Consider the following 19,017-nt stretch of genomic DNA (forward strand, 5'->3'; position numbering starts at 1 on the left):
AAGATATCATGTACATGTGACATTATTGTGGTCATTAACTGGTGTTTCCCTGTTCCAAACGGGTATCCTTTCAATGGTGTTACAGTGTTTTTTTTCCCCTATTTTCTGTCTTCTCAAACCCCAGCTGGTGGAGGCGGATGGCCACCCTTGCTGGTTCTGGTTCTGGTTCTGATGGCCCCCCTTCCTGGTTCTGGTTCTGCCAGAGGTTTCTTCCTGTTTAAAGGGAGTCGTTTCTCTCCACAGTCGCCTCAAGCACGCTCAGGACGGGAGATTGGACTGAAGACAAGTTTCGGTGCAATCTGTTGGTTTCCTTAGGTAGGAAATTGTTTTTTGAATTGGCTCTATATGAATGAATTGGAATATTTTATAAATAATTATTATTACAATGTACTGAATTCCAATTGGCTTGAATTGGACTTTATTATTTAAGTGCCTTGAGATGACATTTGTTGTATTTGGCGCTATATAAATAAAACTGAATTGAAAACTTGTTACTTCAACTCAATAACAGAAAAAGTTTTCAAGATTCATGGTTATGCAAAGTTAAATTAAACGAATTAAGCGAGCAGCGAAGTAGCAGAAAGAAGAGCTCAGAGAAGCACTTCAGATAATACGAAGCAATTAACGGAGCACCGATCCTCAGGAAGGCTTTGGGGCTGAAAGGATCAATAAATCAGGACACATATGGAGCCAGAGTGCGCAAAACTTTTCTTTCTTAAGTTGATTTATTCCCAGTGATCAACACCTCGCTACAATTTTTCGTGCCATACTTTTCTGCAGGTAATTAACCGCAACAATCACCGAGAAAGATGGAGGGAAACTGATCGATAATCCGAGAGGATCGCAGCCTTGCAGGAGAAGGAGGCATCAATAAAGTCTCTACAGCGCCTGCTTCCCTTCCCTAAAATTCATAACTCTGATCCCGTGTCACAAGGCAAAAAAGAGAAATAATTACATGTAGCTAATGAATTGTGTGAACACTGACTTTTCTTTGCAGACACACCGGGCTTCTTAATTTAAAATGCTGCCACGCTATGCAATTACTGAGTAATCAGAGCCAGGCTCTACCCCAGACTGGGCACCTGTCAGTCACGCTTTGTTCAGTTTACAATTGGCAGCTTGAAGTAGAACCCAGTGAAACTCATATTACCCCAGTGCTCCTCATATCATCAAATCAGGGCAACAGAAAAACAACAAACATCCAAAACCGGATGAGATCATTCGGAAATATTATCGGCTTATATTTCATATCAAAACTGAACAAGAACTCACAAATTACAGTTTATTAAAGAAGTTACGATCACAATCCTTTTTCTCCCTGGATGCATGTCTGAAAGCTTGCTGTTGTATATAACAATATAAACTAGAATTCCTTTAGAAAACCTCACATCTTAAGTGCACAATTAGGCCTTAAAAATATTAATGATATGTTTGTTGTGACTTGTAAACTAAAAACAGAGTTACATAACAAAGGGAAGGCTTTAAATTAGCATCCTGTCCTCCAAATTAGGGCAAGAATGAAGGAATTATGGATCTTAAGTATGTGAAATCCTCTTTTTTATTCATTATTTCGTCAACTGAAGAAGTTAAAGCAATACAATGTAACTTCTCAAAAAGCCCATTATGGAGCTCCCCCTATAGGCTGTTCCGAGAGCAACTCTAATCCGGTCTCTTGCTTTGTCGGCCTCTCTCTTTCTCTTCCTTCTTCATCAGTCAACGTCTTCTTCTGTTTCTTTGGTGCCTCTTCCATGATGATCGTACTGACAATGTTGCGCTAGCTTAGCCTTATATCTGGGAGCGTGAGAGGGGTCTATTTGTTTTTGCGGTAGGTGTGCCAGAAAGCAAGTCGAAGTACTTCCGCTCAGCTCCCGGGCCGGTCCAGCAAAGTTACATAGCGCAGTTTTTCCAACTCAGACCCCCGAAGGGCATAGGAGACAATAAACACCTGTAACATGTAAAACTTAGGGCTGGGCAACGATTAAAATCTTTAATCTAATTAATCACATGATTTCCCTGATTAATCGCAATTAATCGCATTTGTACGCAAAATCCCAAAAATAATTTAAAAGTAGTGTATAGCTTTTAGCATTTAGCTTTATTTTAAATGTGCTGCTATATGAATGAAAGTGCCATAACATTTGTTGTGCAAACACACTTTTAACATCAGCATCTTTCTGTAGTTTTTATGTAGAAGCCTCGCTCCACTGTCTGTTTCCTTGAATGACTTGCTGCTATCAGTTGTGTGTTTTGCCTTTAAGTGATATTTTAGACTGGAACTACTACGGTGAGAAGACAATTCAACTTGGCAGTGTTTACAGATGACTTTGGTTCTGTCGACTCTGCCGTCAGAAAGAACTTTAAAATGAAAATGGCCGAGTAAAAGTTCCGTATCCTTCTCCAGGTTTGGTGGATCCGCCAATTACTTTCTTTTCCGGTTCCACAGCAGACAGCAACAGACTTTTACAGAATAAAAGCCTGTGAGCAACAGACTTTCACAAAATAAAAGCCTGTGAGCAACAGAGTTCTACAATAATAAAATAAACTAGAAAGCTGCAAGCAGCTGTATGCGGGACCGAGATGTACGCACGTTGGGACATGCGCTGGACGTCGTAGTTGCGCAGCTCTGCCCAAACACACGATACCCTCTGCGTACGTACGGGCACATAATAACCCCAATGCTGAGGGGTTTTTGAAAATTTCTAAGGGCCGCCACTGAGGTACAAGGTCGTCAGGGTGGACGTGTGTGCCAAGTTTCATGACCTTGCAATGATGATAAGGCTTTCAAATCACAAACGCCTTCACACAATTTTCAACGCCTAGCCACGCCCACACCATTCAGAGTTTGGAAAAGTTTTTCAATGAATTTTTCAACCCATGTCTTATGAGTAACCTGGCCAACTTTGAAGCTTGTAGCATTAAATATGTAGGAGGAGTTCGATAAAATGCGAGTTGTGGAAAAAAAAAGACGTTTTCGACGACCAGCAGGTGGCGCTGTAGGTGGATATCACTATTTTATATGTGCACGTTCGAGCTGGGTCCAGCTATCACCGTATGAAGTTTGGGACAGATTGGATAATGTATGTGGGAGTTATAAGCGACTTAATTTTTTATGGCGAGTCATAAATTTGAGGCGTCGCCACGGCCACGCCGCTTAATGTTTGAAAAAGTTTTTCAATTCATTTTTCCCCCCATGTCCTAAGAGTAACCTGGCCAAGTTTGAAGGTTTTTGCATTAAATCTGTAGGAGGAGTTCGATCAAATGCGAGGTGTGGAAAAAAAAAAGAAGTTTCCAACCACCAGCAGGTGGCGCTAAAGGTGGATGTCACTATGTTATATTTGCGCATTCAGGCTGGGTCCAGCATTCACCGTATGAAGTTTTGGACGGATTGGATAATGTATGTGGGAGTTATAAGCAACTTAATTTTTTGAGGCGAGTCATCAAACTTTGAGGTCTGTAGCATTAAATCTGTAGGACAAATTCGATCATATGCAAGGCGTGGAATCGGGCAAAAATGGCATGAAAACCCACTTTCCATCCAAAATGGCCGCCTTCCTGTGGACATGGAACTATGGCGGCATGAGACTTTTTTGTGCGTCTGAGCATGATGAATGAGTGTAGCGAATTTTGTCATCCCACGTCAAACTAACCCCAATACGGGGACCATTTTTAAGCATCATAGGGGGTGCTACAGAGTCAATGAGCGACTCCCAAAAATATAAAGTTTAGATTCTTTCATGTCATCTACTGGCAGGTGGTGCTTGCAAAATTTCAGGAGTTTTCGAGCACCTTTTGCAAAGAATAAGAAGAAAGAAGAAAGAAAGAAGAATCCTTACAGATACAATAGGGTCCTTGCAGTTTCACTGCGCGGTCCCTAATAATAAAACAGGGGTGGTCTGTGGCGTAGTGGGTTGAGCAAGCGCCCCATGTACAAGAGGCTATAGTCCTCGCTGCAGCTGGCCCCGGTTCGAGTCCCACATCGGACGGCCCTGTGCTGCGTGTTGTTCCCCCTCCGTCTACCCCCTGCTTCCTGTCTCTCTGAACTTTCCTATCCATTAAAGGCACAAAAGCCCCCCCAAAAAATGTTTGTTTTAATTTTAACATATATTTTTTAAAAAATAAAAAAATAAAACCTGCGTTAATGCGCGATAAAATATTTATCGACATTAAATAATTAATGCGTTAACGCGATAATAACGAGTTAACTCGCCCAGCCCGAATAAAACTACTATGTTTGCATATAATTGAAGAACTTAAGGAACCCAGCAGCTCTTGTTGTAGGATTAATGCACAAAAACGCAGAAACTAAAGATATTTTAAAGGCAGAAACAGTGAAGGAACATAATAAAGCCTCACCAGAGCAGTCCTGGGTCTGCCACTCCAAACATTGGCCGTAGGGGAAGGAGATGACGTACGCCGAGGAGTCCACGCAGCCCTGAGTGCTTCCACACCACATGCACTCCATGGCCTGGCTGGTGCAGTTGGCACAGCCGGAGCGCAGAGCGCACGGCGTCTTGCAGGGACGAGCGCTCTGACTCTGTGGACTCCCTGAGACAAAAGCGTACGTTTAGACTCGAAAAAGAGCTAAAGAAGAAGAAGTTCCACCATCCTCCAAACATTTGCTAGAAACTTCATTAATAATACCAAGGATAAATTCAGCAGTTTCCACGTTTTCTTCTCTTTTTCCTCAATAATTGACCCTGTTCGCAAGATTTTTTTAAGTTGGCAAGTGGGTGCATGAATAAAATCTACCATATTTCATCACCTCTTAGCTCGTCTGAGAGACTGAAAAGTAATTACACCTCTCACACCGAGCCCTGAGCCCCATCCTGTGATGTGACCCATTTCTTTCTCACCGGCAGGTTTCTCACAGATCAGGCCGTCTGTGGTGGCGGTGCAGGGGTTCGCTTTAAGGCCAGTCGTCTGCACTCTCTCCAAGAAAGCACAAAAGCCCGAGTCGCTGGGCTCTCCGGGTAACCATCGCAGGCTGGTGTTGGTGAAGGGAGACGCATCCTCCCAGCCCCAGTAGGACACGTTAATCTTCCTCAGGCCCACCCAGGGAGATAACCTCTGCAGGGATGATGGAGACACAGAAAAACACAGATAATTGTTGACAATTCAATGGCACTTTAGTCACTCTTTGGTCAAATGTTGGGACACAAACCATTTCCTTACACAAATACATGCAACAAACGGTCCCATGATGCGTGTCGTTGTTCAATATCACAGTCAGGAGAGCAACTTCTGCCATGTTTCTTCAGCCTTTCCTGAAATTTGCTGGTTTCCCACAAAGTTTCAAGGACCCACAGTTCTCAAAAGCCAGATGAATGAACGCGTACTATTGCACCTTTAGCTCATAGCTGCCATGTTGTTGTTATTGGGGGCTATCGGGGAGCTGATGTGAAGCTTTCTACACATGCATCTACTGGGATGACGTCAACTAGCAGCAGCAAACTGTGTGAAGTTGTCACCATGGATGTATTATATTATCTGGATACCAGACCGCAAAATGGCCACCGTTGATTTCAACGGAGTTGCTCGCCTGGCACATGCGGCGAAAAGGTTTCCGACTTCCGGGTTTACTTCCGCGTTATGCGGCCCATAGAGCATGTACAGTAGAGTCACCATTTTGGGGCCTCCCATCATGCCCCAGGGCGATGAGGACGTGCACGTACGTACACATTACAGTGCACGTACACAGCTGTGACGCCACGCTGGGAAAAGAGACTTTTCTGGGGCTTTTCTGGCCGTTAGAAAACTTTTTGACGGATAAAAAGTCCATGACTTAAAAATATAGAATACAAAGATTAGTATATAACAGCGGTTACAGCTGGAGGCGTCCTGTGAAGTTTAACAGGCATCTCTTTTACTGTTGCGGTCTATGGGAAAAATGCTTTTTGGGCCACAGGGGATTTTATTTTGGTTACAATACCACGAGCGGCCACTGGGGGAAAAAAAAAAAAAACAAAAAAAAAACGGCGGGCTGGCTGGGAGGCGGCGCCGTATCCACGACAATAATACATCTATGCAGAGTGAATAAGCTGAGCTGCAGCGGCACGTCGATGACGTCATCCCAGTAGACGCGTGTAGAAAGCTTCCTATCAGCCCCCCGATAGCCCCCAATAACAACAACACGGCAGCTCTGACCTAACAGTGCAATAGTACGCATTCATACATTCATTCGGCTTAAAGTATTGGTGAAATAAAGACAGATAACGCCTTATTCAGAGGCTGCATTGTCTCTGCCCTTTTCTCTCCCATTATATGGATATACGCCGATCTCCAGTTATCTGAATATCTTTCGAAGTACGCCGACTTTCACCAAGCTTTTACCAAAAAGGTGCAAAAATTATAATTTTCAATGCCCTTTTTCTTCGAATAGGAAAGCATTCAGGTAAAGTGATGCAAACCTTAAGACAAACTGCATGTTCAGTGCAAAACTGATATCCAGGAAGGTGACAGATTTGTTTCAAAAGAATGTATTTAGGCCTGAAAGATGATTTTTAACCATCTCAAACGACATAACAACAGCCCCGGATAACAACAACACGGCAGCTCTGAGCTAACCGTGCAATAGTACGCGTTCGTTCATTCATTCATTCGTCTTAAAGTGATCTAAATATCTTCCCAAGGACGCCGACTTTCACCAAACTGTTATCGTAGAGTTGAACGTATTTTAATTCCAGAAATAAGGTCCAGGTTTAAAAAAAAAAAAAACTGAACTTCCCCTTTAATATTGGCGGCACTCTCCTGGTTCCACCTCTCAGTACCCGGCTTTGCCCCATCAATCCTCAAAGTCAGTTATATACACACCGGGTCCACTTGTGGCTCTCTACAGCAATAATTACTTTGATTTGTTGATCTTATGTTCAGTAAATTACTTTTGAGTCTTTCATTTTCATCAGAGCCAAAGTTTATGCTTTTGGAAATATTAAACTGTTTATGCCCATTGGGTTTAAGTGCTGTTAAGCCTCCTGGAACTGGGTCAGACTCAAAGTTTCATTTTGTAACAGTAACAACAAGAGGAGCTTCTATAAGAAGCACAGCCCTTTATTTTACCCTCCATTTTCAAACACACTTAACTCAACGGCGTTCGCATGCATTTGTTTACTTTCATCTTTTCATTAACGCACATTATTCCAGTTTCCAGTTGTGATTCATTAGCATCATCTTAATCACAAAACAAACAACTTTTTCTTTTACCGATTCCATCTGGTTCAATCAATAAATCTCCTTTTCCCAAACTGAGCAGGGTCATAAACCCTCGGATAAGATTTAAAAAAAAAAAAGAGCTAAACAAAATACAGAAGCTCAGCTGACTAAAACAGGCGTAAACCATCTTATAATAGTCACAGAACTGCAAATACATGAGCCAGTGTGGGAAAATGTACTGCAGGTGGGTCGGCCAGCTAAGAAAAAGTTATATATTACTAAACTTAACAGCTGAGCTGGAGCCTCACAGTAATCGGTTAGAACAACTACCGTATTATAAGACTTTCAAAGAGAGGTCGGTAATTAACGAGGCCGACTGAAGTGATGATCAGAAACTGTTTGGTGACACAACAAGGGTAATTTGTCTAATAATGACCTGTAAATGTTATGAAAGGAATGTTTCCCCACAACTGTCATTTATCACAAAAAACCCTGTGAGTCACGTCTGTTTTTACTAGGGCTGGACGAGTTAACTTGTTAATTATTTAACACCGATAAATATTTTATGTTGCTCACAGGCTTTTCTTTTGTAAAAGTCTGTTGCTGTCTGCTGTGGAACCACAAAAGAAAGTAATCGGCGGATCCACCAAACATGGAGAAGGGTACGGAACTTTTACTCGGCCATTTTCACTTTAAAGTTCTTCCAGACGGCGGAGTCGACAGAACCAAAGTCATCTGTAAACACTGCCAAGTTGAATTGTCTTCTCACGTAGTAGTTCCAGTCTAAAATATCACTTAAAGGCAAAACACACAACTGATAGCAGCAAGTCATTCAAGGAAACAGACAGTGGAGCGAGGCTTCTACATAAAAACTACAGAAAGATGCTGATGTTAAAAGTGTGTTTGCACAACAAATGTTATGGCACTTTCATTCATATGGCAGCACATTTCAAATAAAACTAAATGCTAAAGGCTATACACTACTTTTGGATTCATTTTTGGATTTTGCGTACAAATGCGATTAATCGTGATTAATCAGGGAAATCATGTGATTAATTAGATTAAACATTTTAATTGTTGCCCAGCCCTAGTTTTTACATCTAAGACGCACCAAAGTGAAGGTTTAACTTAGCATGTCAGATTTAAGGGAGACTAACTGCCCACCGAGAGAAGGATCAAACTGTTTTAAAGAGGTTATCTTCAGGAACGGTCAGAAATCACCACAAATACCGGCGAGTGACGGTGTTTAAATATTTGCTCATGCTTCTACCGATGCTGTACGTCCAACTAAAACGTGTCGAACTCAGGGTGATGATGACATGCATTCACCACCAACGCTGTGAGAAAAACACCGCTAAAGAGAGCGTTTCACGTCTCAGCCGCCTTTAGTTCAAGTGGATTTACAGGGATAAAAAGGAACGATGCTCATCTGCTCTTCATGCTGGGCCAAAAAAAATAAATGAAACGCGTTCCAGGCAGCTCCTTGGTAGAGTTAAAGAAGACACACTTGTTAGAAACATCGTGGTGAGAGATTTCACTCCTCAGCACCTGGAACTAATCAAGCAGAATCCACCTCAGTTAGGATTTTTCACCTGAGGTGAAGGAGACGAATGCATATTTTAATCCAATCTTAGACAGGAGTCCACTCTGCTCGGTTGCGTCATTGAATCGAAACAGCTGGATGATCCCGTTAAATAAGTCAGTTTTATAAAAGAAACATTTAAGATGCTGAAATAACACATTCATCATAAAAAAAAACCCAATATATTTTGGACTCGTTCACGTTAACCAGGTCGACTGGAGGCAGAATGGCAGCTGTAAACTAAAGAATATATCAGAATTATCTCAGAACACCAGTGAGTTTACTCATATGTATACACTTCCAGGACAAGTATAGAAATAAAAAGTACACTGGAAAGATATTTCATCTTTTTCCTTTAATGGTTTTATCTAAAAGCATCTTCCTTAAATAAAATTTATGTAATAATATTATTGATTTCAAAGTAAGTTGATGCTACCAAAAAAATCATAAAGCTTTGTGAAAACTAATTAAAATGTTCCCAACTTATCTGTAATCTGACTACTTTTTTAGCTCTTTTTCCAGTGTGATGCCTTAAAGGCAGAGGTGGGTAGTAACGAGTTACATTTACTTGAGTAAGTTTTTGAAAAAAAATTATACTTCTAGGAGCAGTTTTAAATCACTATACTTTTTACTTTTACTTGAGTAGATTTGTGCAGCAGAAACTGTCCTCTTACTCCGCTACATTAGGCTACAATGAGCTGGTTACTTTTCTTCTTACCTCTTTGATATTCTACGCCTCATTATTTTTATCCCCCCGCATACGCCTCATTTTAATGTTTTATTCTGACAGAGAGAGAGACTTCCGCCAAAGGCTCTACCACCTGACTGTGTTTCACCAATCAAACGTAGCCGTGCAGTCTGGTCACGTGACCATACTCAATCTCAGCGGCGGGACGGGTTAGCTTTACAGTTTACAGTCGTAGCAAACAAACAAAGAAACAGATGAAAAATGTCAGAATCAACGGTGGGAAATGAAGACACAGACGAGGCCTCATACTGAAAGCATGTTTACCTTACAAAGAGTGAGAAACAGCAGCTACATTATGCGTCTTCTGTGTCAACCAAAACAAACGCACATTTCAGCAGAAACTCAACGTCTAACTTGAGGAAACATGTAGCGGTAAGTTTCCTAAACTCGTTTTTTTCCCCATGGATAGGTGAATGTTTGTTTTTTAGGTTACATATGGGTTACATATGTTTTAAACATTTCCTAAATCTCTCTTATTTTTTATTGAAGTATTGAATTTACCTGGATTATTTGAATTTAAGTTATTTTGTAATTAATTAATTCATTTTAATTTATTTTATCAGCTGGATGAACTCAAATTTGCCTAAAGATGATTATTTAGTATTTTTGTCTGTCTGATTGAATGCTTGTGTTAACAAATAAATCAGACGTTACTCAACAGTTACTCAGTACTTGAGCACTTTTTTACTCTTACTCGAGTAATAATTTGGATGACTACTTTTTACTTTTACTTGAGTCATATTATTCTGAAGTATCAGTACTTTTACTTGAGTACAATTTTTGGCTATCCTAGTCACCTCTGGTTAAAGGCAACATGTGCTTCATGTACTCTATCCAAGACACACTTTAAGCGTGCTTCCATATCATATCAACAGGTTTAAAACTGCGGTTTCACATGATGAAAGATCCACAGATCATTGTTGAGTTAACAGCTATAGAAAGAATAGTTCCTCCCCCCCCAGTATTCAGACTACCGCTCACCTTTTCCTGCAGCTGATATTTTTGTAGCTCTTCCAGAACAAAATTGACTTGCTTGTCCGTGAGCAACGAGGCGATGTTTCCTCCGAGGTTTTTGCAGTAGTGCTGGGCGTTATCGTAGCTGTCCCTGCTGGAGTTGATCCTCAGGCAGGCCTCCCCGACATGGTCCCAGCCATCCCCGCACAGCTGGCCTGCACACAAGAAATACACTCGGTAAGCCCACTGATTTTCATGTGTGATTAAACTCTGACAGCCTGTGAACACAAATAAGACCGCAGTGTAAAATCTACAGCCTCCCACCAGCCTACAGTGTGTAAGCATACTGACATCAAACTGGTGCATCACCAAGGTTAGCACGACTACTGGGCTGTAGTTTAAAATTATAAAGCATTTAACGTTCCTCTAACTGGAAACATCTTGGCTAATGTATGCTAATATTATGCTAATGATTAGCTTGTATAGTTAGCAAATCATGTCAATGTGTCAGCATGACGTTATAATCGTAGAATGAGGTTAGATGTTAGGTGTCAGTTGGTCTTTTCCACTTAAAGGTAGGAATATCTGAGAGGATCCAAGCTCCACTTGGTGAAAATAAGTTAGAAGTACAGGAAGCAAACAGAGTGTGGGAAGGACAAACAACTTTAGAGGTAAATCAGCATCCAAATCAGCAGCGGAGAGGACTCAGGCTGTTGGAAACAAGCAGAGGACAACCAGGCAGGGAAGTCCTGCTGATGGAGCAGGTGTGCAGGTAAAGATGGACGAGGTGAGGAGAATGACCAACATCTTTAAAACAGTTCAACGGAAATCATTTAGAAGAGAGATATCTCGTGTTCAGGAGTCCACATTAAAAAGTTGAAAGCCAAGTTTCGGAGGATCTGGGGAACCATTGTATTCCTTCTTACAGAAACTTTAACTGATCATCTGTCCCAGGAAGAGGAGGGCTGACTGCTTTTCACTTTGTTTCATTTTGTTTATTTCAAACACGCGATTCACTTACCCGTCTCCTGTCATCTTGCTGATTTTGTACGTGTATGTATGTGTATATATTGGTGTATGCATGGATATATATATATTTATATATATGTAGAGATACATATTTGATTTTTGTTTTGTATGTTTTATTGTCAGTTTAGTTTTTCTAATGTTTGTACACTTACAACTGAAAAACCAATAAAAAGAGTATTTAAAAAAAAGAAAGAAAAAAAAGTTGAAAGCATTAAATTACTGGGCTGAATATTTACACCAATGAGATTTGGAGAAGATGAACTGAGTTGTTTATCACAATGTTTTATCGGGTCTCCTACTGTGGTTACGCAGTAGGACACTTCGTATCGCAGTGATACGAAGGGAGAGAAAATAGGGCCAAGCGATTGTGACGTCTGACTTTTTCCTGGAGAACGATTTTGTGATGCAAATGTATTACTCTTTTGAACGCATAGTTTTGAGAAGTAAAACGCTTTATTTTTTAAACCCCAGCCAACTAGCCGGACTACGTTCATCAACACCAAAACAAGGCTGGAACTCGGCTCACAGGACGCAGCAGGGGGTAAGAAAATGTTCATAAATGATATTGCTAATACTGGATGTCATACAGCTTCATGTCAAAAGAGGCGAACTATCCCTTTAACCGTGCTTTGCGTGGAAACCTGATGTTAAATAGGTTTCTTGTGGGCTGAATCTACCCATGAAACTCATATATGCAGCCATTGTTCTCATCACGGTTATTGTCGCGTCCTCCTGTGGGAGACTGTAATAGCAGAGAGACCTTTCAATTAGTCAGGATGAAAGGAAAGAAAAAGTCCTTCTGCCTCCACTGAGCACGGCTGTTTATTTTTGGTCTCCAGGACTGATTACATTCACAGGCCCGTAATAGCTTCCATCACCAGCCTCTCATGCAACAGAAAAGCAAAGAAAATTCCTGCTTTATTATTCATTTTTTTCTCCTCGAGCCAAGAGAAAAATGGACAACAGAAAAAAACTGATGGGAAGTGTAAAAACAAATAGATTGGGTTACAGTCATTTCGTAAAAAAGCAGAGATAAACATGCCAGGACGTTTAGAATAATTAGTCATAACATGGTGTCTGCAGAAAAGGTCACAGCTGCCATGGTGCTGGAGCTGCCTCCGACTACTCCGGCTCATCTTCACCCCGCTGGTACAGCAAATGCATGAAAAACACAAGTTTCCTGCCTTATCACACTAATAGACTAGCGCAAAAAGACATGTTAATTTGATACGCGGCCCACTAAAAAGGCTTCATCCTTAATGGCACAATAAGTCCTGTTTGTACAAAGAAATGTTGGAGAAGTGACGGGGAGTTAGTTAGCAGCTGGCAGCCGCCGTCATAACCTGGTGGTGCAATGAGAAAGTTGTGAAAATCCTCTCAGATACACCTTTATGCCCTAAGGTATGTATTTTAGGCATTCATCCAGATGACTGTTCTGTATCTTGTAAGGAAAGAAAAATGGTCGACCTTTGTTTATTGCAGGCCAAACGCTGTATTGTATTATACTGGAAGAATGCTGGTTGCCCCTCTTTTACCCCACTGGTTAAATAACTTAACATGGAGTTTGTTAAGCTCTTGAGAAACTGACCTATATTGTTAGAAAGAGGGCTTCTGAATTTTATGATATTTGGAGGATATTTCTGGAACTGTTGAGGGAGGGAGAATGAGAAAATGAAAATTATTTAATTTGTTGTAAGGAGTGCAAGCTGTAACCTACATTTTGAATACTTTTTATTTATTTATTATTATTTTTATTTACATATGTGTTTATTTACTTATTCATTTTTATTATTTTCATTATTTCATATTTATTGCACAGTCATTTGCTGTCTAATTACTGCGGTTTAATGTATCTTTTTAATCATTTAATTATTATTTTCTTTACTGCCATATGTTTTGGATGTTTAAATTGTTGGATGTTGTTATATTAACATGAAAAACTAATAAATATATGTTTAACAGCCGCGTCTGTTACGGTGTTTGCTGCTCGGAAGCAGGGGACTGCTCAGTCTGCACAGTCTACACAGCAGGCAGTGATATGAAAGGAGAAAAAATAGGGCCAAGCGATGTGAGGTCTGACTTTTTCCTGGAGAACGATTTTGTGATGCAAATGTATTACTCTTTTGAACGCATATTGTTTTGAGAAGCAAAACACTTTATTTTTTAAACCCCAGCCAACTAGCCGGACTACTTTAATCAACGCCAAAACGAGGCTGGAACTCGGCTCACAGGACGCAGCGGGGGGTAAGAAAATGTTCATAAATGATGTTTTATAATATGGGATGTCTGACAGCTTCATGTCAAAAGAGGAGAACTATCCCTTTAAATAAGGGACTTAAAGAGCCTTGAAGTGCACAGAATAAGGGAGCGAACTCAATACCATCCTGTGCTGAAACCATACAGCAGCACAATAAACCAGCATGGCCGTGTATTACTGATGAACTCAAATAAATGAGGGTTATTTCCTTTGCCCTTAGCCTTTCTTGTGCTTAAGTCAAACTGAGAGCAGATACTTTGTGCATTCAAATGTGTCGTCAGCCAAGGATACACATTCAGAACATCCAGTCAGCACTTCTAATTGGCCTTCTTCTCCCTGCAGCTGAGCACATTTCTGAAGCGTGCACATATGAATTCATGCTAATCCCCTCCATGCACATGCCTGCATGCATGCATGTCTGAGGGTGTTTATTTGTGAAGAGAACAACAACAAAAAAACTGAAACTGTTTACACGTTAAGTCTGATTTTCATGGATTTGATTTTAGCTAAGTGGGATTAGCCGTGCTTCTTCGGCTATGACGCAACAGTGTGTGTGAGATTTGGTGAGCGTGCGGCCTCACCGGGCAGTGCCTGGCACTCCTGCTGCTGCGACTCCCACTGACAGTTGGCGTTCTGGGAGCAGCTCCTGCAGTTGGCCAGCCTGAAACAGTCCTGCTCCTCCCTGCGCTTGCACCTGGACGGGTCTCGCACCGACTTCACACACAAAAATATGAGGAAACAATTTCAGTTGGGCTAAAGTTTTTTCATCAACTAGATATAATAAAGCTGCAGAAATCGATACAATGTGCAACAAAGGCTGAAAACGAATTAAGTGTGATGGGTGTGGTAAATGAAAAAGTCAAACAGCGCATGCAGAGTGAAAAGAGAAATCAATGTGGACACTTTTTACTGAGATGGAGTTTTTATTGAAGGTTTTCGTCTATAAGCATCACACTTTACGACTTAAACTTTGAAGCTCCAGATAAAACAGCATATATATATATATATATATATATATATATATATATATATATATATATATATATATATATATATATATATGCAGCTTTCAGCTTTACAGTGTCAACATGTGGCTCTGCTTTGTGTCCATATAAAGTGGAAAAGCCTGAGGAGGCATTTTCGGGGGGTTTTTTTCTATCCAAACTTTGGGTCTTTTTTGCTAACGCATGAAAAAACCTAAAAGTGCTTTCAGACCTTTTTCACAGTTCTACGGAAGCCCAGAGCGGACGTGGTACGTATAAACTTTTTTTTTTATTGTTTTCTCGAGATAACGAGATAATTATGTCGTTATCTAACAAGTTAATTTACCGATGGTTTGAGGCCACTTTTTCTCCCCAGTCCGCCCCTGTTTATATGCATTTCTGGCAAAGGTTTTTACCCATTTTTTACCCCCCTTCCATTGAAAACTGAATAAAGTAGCCTATGAATGAAACATTGAATGTGGAGCGTTTTTGTGTAACAATTCTGCTTGTGAAAATGCACAAAGCAAATCCCGCTGCTGTGACAAGCATTTGAAGAATGGAATCAGGTTATCGAGATAAATAACTCGTTATCTCGAGAAAACGGAGGAAAATTATCTCGTTATCACGAGAAAACTGAGGCAAATTATCTCGGTATCACGAGAAATGAGATCCTTTCCCAAGTGGAGGAGTTCAAGTATCTCGGGGTCTTGTTCACGAGTGAGGGACGAATGGAGCGGGAGATTGACAGACGGATCGGTGCGGCGTCTGCAGTGATGCGGGCTCTGCACCGGCCCGTCGTGGTGAAGAAGGAGCTGAGCCAGAAGGCGAAGCTCTCGATTTACCGGTCAATCTATGTTCCTACCCTCACCTATGGTCACGAGCTGTGGGTAGTGACCAAAAGAACGAGATCGCGAATACAAGCGGCCGAAATGAGTTTCCTCCGCAGGGTGTCTGGGCTCTCCCTTAGAGATATGGTGAGAAGCTCGGTCATCCGGGAGGGGCTCGGAGTAGAACCGCTGCTCCTCCGCATCGAGAGGAGTCAGATGAGGTGGCTCGGGCATCTGGTTAGGATGCCTCCTGGACGCCTCCCCGGTGAGGTGTTCCGGGCCCGTCCCACTGGGAGGAGACCCCGGGGAAGACCCAGGACACGTTGGAGAGACTATGTTTCTCGGCTGGCCTGGGAACGCCTCGGGGTCCCCCCAGAAGAGCTGGAGGAAGTGGCCGGGGACAGGGACGTCTGGGTCTCTTTGCTTAAGCTGCTGCCCCCGCGACCCGATCCCCGGACCAGCGGAAGATAATGGATGGATGGATGGATGGATCACGAGAAAACGGAGGCAAATTATCTCCTTATCACAAGAAAACGGAGGTAAATTATCTCGTTATCACGGGAAAACGGATGGAATAAAATGTATGGCCGTTTAGGGCTTCCGTACAGTTCATAAAACTAAAAGAGAAATAACCCTTCTCTGTATCTAACACCATAGTTCCAAGCCTTGATCCTGTAGGATGTCTTTTAATCACCATCTAAGACGAAGTACTTTCCGAGCATGTGCAGATCCTTCTGTAATGTCACTCAGTGGGGTTACATGGCACTGAAAGGATCGGATTATTGGCTAAATTACAATAAGACTTTATTAAGAGTTATTAAGTTATAACTCAGTAGCTTCATCTTGCTCTGCGTTCTCCATCTTTCTCCAATGCCTGAGTTTGTTGTTGTTGTTGGTGGTGAAGAGGTCAACAGGAAGTGGCTCCATTAGCAATAGTTGGAATGGGTACAGCGCCACCTATCATACCGGGGTATGACACGCTTTGTGCCCCTGATTCCATTCATTCACCGCCATATATATAAGGATAATTACCCTTACTCAAATAAAGAGCATAACCCAACTATAGCTATAATCCAATTACTCATCATATAACCCCACTGACTGTGATGTATGTTGATTCGTCCACATAATAGAAGCATATCGTAGTTCCACAATTATGAAAACAACTTGCAAACATTGGTGAAACGTTGCCCATGGAGGCAACAGGTTATGACCTAAAAAAGAAAACTTAAAGCACGGACAAATGGAGCAACAGTGAAGATCGGGGTTTCATAGAGTCAACTGATGATGGGCCACTTCCACTCGTGACTCACGACAATTTAGTCGAGTTTTTTTCAGTTTCCTCTGTGGTAGCTTTCTTCCTGTAATAACATGCTTAAAGGCCTCATGACACCTGGAGATGACTTTTTTTTGTTTAGTCTGAAATAACTATTATTTTCAAGTTGAAATACATTATTGTGATAAATATGCCCGGTTCTCTGTTATTTTCGAAATTTGAACGCACGCCACTGAAATCCACAGGCCAGTGTTCCGCCAACGTTCCAACATAAAAATGACGTATGCTCCGGAACGTCTGCTCCCTCCTCCTCTCTCACACTCTAGACTGTTCGCGGCAGCACACCGACACATCTACCACTGGCATTGGCTCAACTGGTCAGAGAGCCGCATTTTTTACTATGTTACCACAAAGAGCCACATTATTTAGAAAAATGACCGAATTCTCTCCGTTTTATCCGTCTGTTCTTGACTCTCGTCTCGGTCACGTGACACAAAATGAGTCAAAAACAGACGTGTTTGGAAAGCTTCTTTCCAGTGAGGAGACAGAAGAAGAGGCTGTGACCACTAAGAAAAAGAAAGCTGCATTTTGAAGACATGTTTAAGCGTTACCATAGCGACCAGAGAGCGTTAGGAGGCAGAGAGGATGTTATATCAGGAGGACGCTGCTAATAAAGTTACATACAAGTACACAGTGGATTCAAGTTTATTATTATATTTACTAAATACTACAGTGTCTGTGTTGGTTGTATCATTTTATTTTGTAGTATTTATCCGCCACGCCTGAAAGGCCGGTCCGTGAAAATATTGTCTGACATTAAACCGATCCATGGAGCAAAAAAGGTTGGAGACCGCTGCCGTATTGAACTCAAACGAAGCGAACACGCACATAAAAAAAACCCCACAAACACAAATTTTGATATGAACGTAAGAGCCGCATGCGGCTGAGGAGCCGCGGGTTGGCCACCCCTGACCTAAAATATAACAGATAAAGGCAAGGGGCTTGAAATAATCTGACAATTGTCACAGAACTTTACAAAGTGTCAATGTCGTGGGTTGATTCGCGTGAAAAACCGAAGTAGAACTAGCCTAATCACGGAAGGATGGCCACTGGTCCGCCTCGCCATCCGAACCGTGTGGCTCCAACTCATCCAGCTATGGCTCGTATCTATAGGGCATAACGCCCCTCACATTGTCCTCCAGCATTGGGTTGGACTCTGCCACTTCGAAAAATGTGTCAGGAGCAAAGGATGAATCGGAGGAGTTGTCAGAATCCATGTTGTAGCCATGACAGGTGTCAGGATTCTATATCTATGGTCAGGATAGTCGTGTCGTGTCGTTCAGGAGTGCACGTCATAGGTCACGTGACGGACTAATAGGAAGCTCGCCAGCAGATCGCAAAAATCGCACTTTTAAAAGGCCGTACAAACTCAATTTCTCTATCATATAGATTAAAACCAACTTCAAGTGACTATTTTGTATGTGTACTTTCAATGTGTTTATGTATATTACAGTATTTTCCACGTGTCATGAGGTCTATAATAATAATGTGCAACAACAGATTTACATGTGCACAGTCACCGGGCTGCACAAATCTCAAACAGGAGGAAAAAGTTGGAGTGGTTTACTCTAAGCAAAAACAGGGCTGAATACCATTTATTTACTTCAACAGCTGATGGTACCAGGTTTGTATTAGCAGCAGCCTTTATGTCACATTCTCATGTTTTTTCTTCTAGAATACTTTATTTTGACGTCTCAAAACTACATTTGGAACAGTCAATATTAATCCTTGTGCCTCGTTTCCACATAGCTGTGCGATGAAAAAGATTAACTTTAGCGGCTGATTTTGGAGGCAGACCACATTGCGTCAAAAAGCTAGCAAACAGGCTAACCAGCTATTAGCTGCGTCAGAAAGCTAGCAGACAGGCTAACCAGCTATTAGCTGCGTCAGAAAGCTAGCAGACAGGCTAACCAGCTATTAGTTGCGTCAGAAAACTAGCAGACAGGCTAACCAGCTATTAGCTGCGTCAGAATCGAGCAAACAGGCTAACCAGCTATTAGCTGCGTCAGAAAGCTAGCAGACAGGGTAACCAGCTATTAGCTGTGCTAGAAAGCTAGCAAACAGGCTAACCAGCTATTAGCTGCGTCAGAAAGCTAGCAGACCGGCTAACCAGCTATTAGCTATGCTAGAAAGCTAGCAAACAGGCTAACCA

At 41.6% G+C, this 19,017-nt stretch overlaps 1 protein-coding gene across 2 annotated transcripts in view; it reads right to left on the minus strand.

Annotated features, from left to right (window-relative positions):
- Nucleotides 1–19,017, minus strand: part of atrnl1a (attractin-like 1a) — a 425,977-nt gene that overhangs the window by 288,741 nt on the left and 118,219 nt on the right. For both annotated transcript variants that reach the window (XM_075481032.1, XM_075481024.1), the window contains 4 exons: nucleotides 14,301–14,433; nucleotides 10,461–10,648; nucleotides 4,854–5,067; nucleotides 4,354–4,545 (listed from right to left, as the gene is read on the minus strand). In XM_075481032.1, coding sequence (XP_075337147.1) covers nucleotides 4,354–4,545; nucleotides 4,854–5,067; nucleotides 10,461–10,648; nucleotides 14,301–14,433 — 727 coding nt within the window. The remainder of the gene's footprint in view (nucleotides 1–4,353; nucleotides 4,546–4,853; nucleotides 5,068–10,460; nucleotides 10,649–14,300; nucleotides 14,434–19,017) is intronic.

The sequence above is a fragment of the Odontesthes bonariensis genome, chromosome 2 (assembly GCF_027942865.1).
Source record: "Odontesthes bonariensis isolate fOdoBon6 chromosome 2, fOdoBon6.hap1, whole genome shotgun sequence".
Lineage (NCBI taxonomy): Eukaryota > Metazoa > Chordata > Actinopteri > Atheriniformes > Atherinopsidae > Odontesthes > Odontesthes bonariensis.